Source organism: Dendropsophus ebraccatus, chromosome 4 (assembly GCF_027789765.1).
Source record: "Dendropsophus ebraccatus isolate aDenEbr1 chromosome 4, aDenEbr1.pat, whole genome shotgun sequence".
Taxonomy (NCBI): domain Eukaryota; kingdom Metazoa; phylum Chordata; class Amphibia; order Anura; family Hylidae; genus Dendropsophus; species Dendropsophus ebraccatus.
The window spans coordinates 62,500,044-62,507,272 of record NC_091457.1 but is presented as its reverse complement, the minus strand read 5'-3'; the positions used below and the strand labels follow the sequence as shown (position 1 = coordinate 62,507,272).

The 7,229-nt window shown below is 37.5% G+C and overlaps 1 protein-coding gene and 1 long non-coding RNA gene across 2 annotated transcripts in view; one reads left to right on the top strand and one right to left on the bottom strand.

Moving 5' to 3' along the window:
* Positions 1-1,142: 1,142 nt before the first annotated feature.
* CBLN1 (cerebellin 1 precursor) lies at positions 1,143-6,643 on the bottom strand. Its single transcript, XM_069968449.1, has 3 exons — positions 6,004-6,643; positions 4,193-4,312; positions 1,143-2,333 (listed from the first exon to the last, which is right to left on the bottom strand). Exons 1-3 carry the CDS (start codon positions 6,259-6,261, stop codon positions 2,136-2,138), a joined length of 576 nt encoding a protein of 191 aa, XP_069824550.1. The 5' UTR covers positions 6,262-6,643; the 3' UTR covers positions 1,143-2,135.
* A 208-nt stretch (positions 6,644-6,851) lies between these two features.
* The window catches only part of LOC138789684 (uncharacterized), a 35,760-nt gene continuing 35,382 nt past the window's right edge, over positions 6,852-7,229 (top strand). Inside the window, exon 1 of the long non-coding RNA XR_011362758.1 lies at positions 6,852-6,919. This is a non-coding gene — a long non-coding RNA (uncharacterized lncRNA). The remainder of the gene's footprint in view (positions 6,920-7,229) is intronic.

Genomic DNA, 7,229 nt, shown 5'->3' with positions numbered 1-7,229 from the left:
GAGTACATGGGGGACAAAGTATATGAGAGTACCCGAAGGTCCGTAAAAGAAAAAAAAAAGAAAGTAAAAAAAAAAAAACAAGAAAAACGCTTCATTACTTTAGTATTTACTCCTTCCATTCCAGATATACTTTAAAGTTTTCTGTATAACATAAAGATTAACAGATATCAGTCATGTCACATTGATGGCCTAGAAACAAAGGACAGGAAGATAACATTTGGAATTTATACACCTTAAGAACAATAGAGGAACAAAGGACGTAATAAAAACCAAGCAAACTAAAATAATAAAGCTGAATATCTGGTGGTAAAGAAGGTTGCCAAACTTTGGTTTTATTTTAACCATGTTGAGACAGATGATAGACGATCGATTGATAGATAGATAGATAGATAGATAGATAGATAGATAGATAGATAGATAGATGTGAAAGAAATTGAAAACAAATGCATTTGCTAGTATGCAATGTGAAGGAACTGGGCACTTTGTTAATAGACAGATATTTCTGCCTGCTTACACTTCACAGGAGTGAGTCAAGTAGAATGGGAATTGCATCTTGTCATTGTAATGATAACCTCTACAGAAACAATCAAGCTGTAGATATGATGGAGTAACCTGGTGTGCTGAAAATCTTGCAATGTCCCCATCAGCTCGACAAAACTATTACTAAGACAAAACTGAGGATAAATAAGGAGACTTTGCTTATTATGCTGGTATTAATTTTCCCCTTAGGAGCTAATTAAGTTCCTTCTTGAAGCCAGGGGCTTGAAATAAAGCCATGGTATATTAACTCTGCAGTATCCACTCCCATATTGGGATATTGGGAGAATATGCAAGGCATACAGACATTCCAAATAACAGATTTTAATATATTTTGTTCTCATAGTCATATGGACGGCTGTTATACCTGACAGTCATGCATGAAGAAAATAAAAATAAAAAATCTTATTTCTTACACTTTTATTTCACTGGTAATTTAAGGTACAATCAAATCTCTTCCCATATTCACTTTCATAAAATTAGTCATTTCTTAGTGCTGCAAAATTATAGCATTTACAATTTTGGAAATAACAGTAAAAATTATAAAATAGCAAATAAATGACAATAGTAAAAAAATGATAAACAATGACATTTTAGAAGGCTGCATATAGATAACATCTGAACGGAATAAAAGGCTTGAAAATATATTTTTATATATTGTGTATATACATCTCTGTGCGTCTGTATGCGCATTATTACATTAGTTATGATTTTATAACATACATGGTTCTGGAAAGGTGTTTTTTTTTCTTTAGTTTTTTTTTGGCTAAAATTCCCTTTTAAACATGCAACATTGAGATTAAACCTTGAAATGTTCTGTTAAACAAACAGAGGACGTAACAGAACCCTAACCCTAAATAAATTCAAATTTCTACATATAAAAAAAAATATTTCTACATTTTTGATCATATTTTCTAATATGCACAGACTTGTTCTTTTGGCATAGGACTGGGAAAGCTGGATATCTGATCTGGAAATATAACAAAACATAGGACCCTTAAATACAGATTAGGGACTTGAAGCATACAACATTCCTGCATTCACACCTATAGTACAGAGTATAATATTGAAAGTTGGATATACTTCTATCGCTCGTATTTGGGCCACGTTTTACAAGAGCAGAACAAGCATCAGACATGTTGCAGCCTTTATTTCCACAATCACTCAGAAATACAGAAAATTATTGAATATATCATCCTGCCACTGTGCCTTATTAGTTATTTCCAATGTTACCTAAAAGCCAATATACATGATATCTCCATACGTATTCTCTACCAGTTGTTCAACTGAGACGGAAAAAAAAATATATGTAATAGGTGGGGTTAGATTAGATGATCGTGATATAATATCAAAGAATGCAAACCAAAGACATCTTTTCTAAAAGTGCAATGAAATGAAATGACAGCAGATCTTACTAGTTCCTTGTCTGTTACAATAATAAAGTTTCTGAAGCAGGTGAACACACAATTAGATATGTAGGGTCTTGGATATTTCAAAGTGAAAAACGTCCCATCTGAGTCTCTAAGTGCAGCTATTTGGGGGGCAATAGCAAACAACCTCTCCTTTGTCACTTGCTGCTCTAGGAAAAAAAAGTCATTTTAAAGGGGGAATACCAGAAATCCAGAAAATGTTGAAAACTTCCATCCTCCCATCAAATTGCCCTTGTCTAGTTTTAGGTAAGCTCTGTCCCCTTTCTCCATTTGAATAAGAACACCATTGCTGGCTGCTTCTCTTGTCACATCCTGGTCACCCGCAAAAGCAGAAATCACAGGCCATCCATTCAACATCAAGCTCACCTGAAGTGCAAAAAAAAGTAGCAGTCAATATAGGCATTGGTATATGTAGAATAATGCTATTCCATAGGGGCTTATGATGATGGGATGGGACGGATGGGAAATGTGATCATGTCAAAGTGTCTAGCTGATAATGGGCTTGTCTTCTACAGTCTGGTGGACTTGAAAGCTTCCAGTAATGATCCAAAAAGATACTCATTACTTTATGTTTGAACTATATGTTGTAGAAAATAAATCACCAAGGGAAAAGTTGACCACAGTGGCCTTTTATTCATGTTATCTAAAATACAGAATGAAGCAAGGTTCTTTTCATAAGGCAGAGGATATTTACTCTCTGTGATGTACTCAACTAAGACTTGTATTATTATTATTATTATTATTATTATTATTATTATTATTATTTGCAGTCCAAATCCTAATATCTATCTGTGTTTCTGTTTATCTAACAACCCTATATCTATAAATATATATATATAATATCTGTTTATAATCTACCAATTTATCCATTTATACAAACATCCAGATTTCCCTTTTTAACATAATATTTATGGTGACAATTACTGGTATAAGGTTATTTTACTATTTCAGTATTTTGAGGTGACACTGTTAGTATATTGTTAGAAAAGTATGGAAAATCACCGTTGACACACTCTGATATTAAAACTCAGCTCTGCTACATCTGTAAACATTAAATGTTGACATTTATGACCAGCGAAGGAGGATTTATAATGTAGGTCATAGGTCACTTTTACAACCGCGTTGAAGGGGTTAAATTATTAATAATGTAACATCTGAAGTACAATCTACAATTTCACTTTAATGATCAAGCCTTGTTCACTCTCGATTCCTTGCTGCAAACATTGCACTAAGCAGAAAGTCCAGATGTGTGCTTTCTAGACACAAATATTAAATGACCAGCGCATCAGATAATGAAAGTGCCAGACTCCAGAGACTCTCTGCAAGCACCTTGCAATATTAATTCCACAGTTACCTGTCACTACCCCCAACTCCAAAATTCAAGAGGGACCATTACCACACATAGTGCTGTGCTCTGCTGTAAATCACCTTTCTACAGTTCACAGTTAATAAAAACATATATGACCCCAAAAAGTCATGCTGACCTAGCAGCCAAATGCATATTAGTTTGTCATAAACTTATGCACATGATGCATCTGTTTATAGCGTTTTGCCAGAGATATATGGTATCTGTGAGACTTGATGATGGACTTCACGTCATAACATGCCCATGTCACCAGGAAGGATGCTTTATGATTTATCACACCCGCAGCATAAATAGGACACATTAGCATATTACGTCTCATGGAACCAAATGCTGCTTGTTAGTGAACATATAGAGATGACAGATCAAAAGCAGTTCCATTAATATCTCCTGGACTCTGCCCAATACAGATGATGTTTCTTAAATATAACACCCATTTTGGCACATCACTTTCACACCCTGTTCGCAAATTACATTGTACACAAGGGTGAAAGGATAACAAACAGGCCTTTTTAATAGAAATCGGAGGAATACAGAGTGGTGTTCTGTTTTTATTAACTGACGAAGCCATATGGCAGATGTGTGGGTAATAGCTGCTAGGTCTAGGATGACCATATGGGAAATATAGTATGGGCTATACATTGCTTACAGTCTAGAGCTAGATCAGCACAGAAAGGTTGCAACTAGCAGGGGATAACCACTTGACCTCAAAAATACAGTGGTTAAGTACACACACGCGTATACATATATATATATATATATATATATATATATATATATATATATATATATAATTTGTATCCACTTTGGTGTTAGCATGTGGACAACTGGACACATAAATAAGGGATGATCCCAGCCTCACCTGAATGGTTTGCCGGTTGTACACCTTCACCACATGGAAATTGAAGCTGTAAATACCTTTTCTTGGGGATATGAAGGTGCTTCGTTCTGAATCAAAATTGCTTCCAATATTAACCAATATCTAGATTAGTAGAAACAAAGAAAATCTGAGTTTAAGGTCAAGACAAATCACAAGAAGAGTAAAGATTTTAGCAGATGTGGGAACTAATGAAAGGGCCTCCAGTTGTTCCAATATTCCGCAAGCAATCCTGACACTAATTGTGGTTGTTACTGCTTAATGTTAGGATGACCAGCCCTATCGCCCACTTGTTAGAAATAGATGGGGGGTTTTTTATTGGATATTTTTGTTCGCTACCCATCCGAATAACATTTTGGAGGTCTCTAAACGTTCCAGATAATAGAGTATATGCAGGGGGCATGACATGAAGACTGTGAATCATTTGACAATAAGCTGATGATAACTGGTTCTATTTTACAGCACCACAGGACAGCTTTGTAGTGTGTAAAAATGTTAATATAAACAGGAGTTTTTAGTTCAGTTAGGTCATAAAACCACTGGGGTGATCAAACACTGCAGGATAGGTTTATTGTCATTATATATGGCCTACTGCTGTACACTGTGGTGTTCACAGCATATCAATCACTGGGTGGCACTTAGTTGTGACTTCTGCACTGGTTAAATAAATGCCCTTTGCATACTACATCTATATATCATATAGAGCAGATTACACTGACATGGTATTAGCCATTTCATGGAAATATGGAACATTAGTATTTAGTCACTAGATGGACCTTCTGGGCACCAGACAGGTAAGATAAATGTCTTGCATGGCCATCCATAAGTAAGTGCTAATATTATAGTCCATTACAAGCTTTCATTTCACATATTTCTGACCCATTTAACAAATTATCATATTTCGAATGCAAAGCCACCTGATTTACACGTGATGACTGAATGGGAGTCTTTGACAAAGTGTGTGGAGGAATGTACTAATACATCAGTAGGCACCTACCACCTCTTCAGACAATGCAAGCTCTCTAAACCAATTACATTACGCTCTCTAAAGATTCAGCTACTGCCTTACAACTATTTGTTCATGTTGTTCTCCCAAAATGTTTCTTTTCTTTTCTTTTTTTTAGGAAACTCAATATTTCACATTCAATGAGCATTTTAGTTACGACAGCTAGTCTTACGTAATACGGTTAATCTTAACCAACGTGAACAAAGGAAAGATCTGACAGTCAGGATCTGAGACCTAAGGGTTTCACATAAACATGAAAGCAGCAGAGATGACAATAAGCCCCTGTACATTGGTCGGTTGCTATTGTATTCACGAATCCTTTTTTCCTGATATATATATATATATATATATATATATATATATATATATATATATCAGGAAAAAAGGATTCGTGAATACAAAGAGTTTCTTAACTTTGGCTATATATATATATATATATATATATATATATATATATATATATATATAGCCAAAGTTAAGAAACTCTTTGGCATTTGGCTAAGAGGACGTCCTGGAAACACTACTTTGGTGTGGGGGCAATGAACTAAATTGTTTATCCTGACTGTACTACAGTATATTCCATGTTATCAAAGACCATTTTCCTTTTACCTTGCAAAAAAACCTTACATGTATAGGCAGACGTGTATAGAGTACCAGTGACTGTGGCTGTAAGTAACCTGCACATCTCTGTATCTCAGGTATCTGCTGCACAGCAGTACCATCTCCCTCCAGCACCTGCTCAGCTGATAGGAACCCCATGAATCCCAGCATACAGACACTCTTTGCTTACCTGGTCGAAGTATATAGTCATGGATCTGTTACTCATCTCCGAGGGTTCATGGTTGGTGCTCCTGATGGCAGAGAAAGCCACTTTGGCACTTCCAGAGCGCACCGAGATGCCCAGCGCAGTGCCAGTCGGGTCGGCAGTCGGGTTAGAGTCACAAACCACCAGGCATTTCCCCTCCAGCAGAATAGGTTCCGTTTCGTTTTGACCACTGGTCATCCCTGCCAGCCATGCCAAGCCCAGCACCAGCTCCAGGACCCACATTGCTATGGAAGCTCGCTGGGCAGTGGAGTTACAAAGCCAAGCACTCGGAGATCCACCTGAGCGCTCAGACACCTCAAGGTCCCCCTTATCTCCCAAATCTCCTCCCTTCTGCTTCTTGAAGGAAATATAAATAGACCATCAACCTCTAGCGATGTCCGAGGAGCCTTGTAGTTTGCACTTAATGGGGATGAGCAGAGCTACTCTTAAAAGGCACTTTACCCACTTAGAGAGTGCTCTCCAGTGTGTCCATTCAGCAGCTGCTTCTATCCACTCCTCTCCTAGGACTCTCTGGACTCTCAGTATTGTAGCGCTTGCATATCAGCTGTGCCCACTGCTGAGCCTGTGGATGAGCTCAAGACATAGTGCAGCTCCTGCTAGCACATAGATGCCTCCAATACTAGAGAGAAGAGCTGGAAGATGCACGAGAGAGAAGGTGGGGGCCAGGCTGCAAGCCCTCCCTCCCCACTCATCACCAATCCACAGGCTCAAGCCTTTACAAGGCAGCGAATCTTCAGCTGGGCTGCTTCCCTCCATGTGACAGCTGGGGCTTTGTTATACAAGTCAAAGGCAAGTGGTGACTGCTTCTTTCCCATTCTTACTCAGGTCTGAATATGGCAAATGGATCATTACTGCTCCATCTCCTTGCACTGCTGCCAAGGTAAGTGAGAGGAGTAGCTAGCAGACAGATCCAGGGATCTCTTCCATACATCAGGGGAAGCAGAAAATATGCTTTTTATTTATTGATTCATTCATTGACTTTAGAGAGTGTTAACATGTGCACAGAGGAATTAATATTTACTATAGAACACTTAGTAAAATCCCAGGGGATCTGATCCTTACATGGTGCAGAGGAAAAGATCATTTTTGCACAATTAATTCCCTTGCATAGGATGTACATTGTAAAATCTGTATAGAGCAATAAGTATTAGCCAGGTATCCTTGGAAACTGTCAAAAAGAGAGTTGTGAG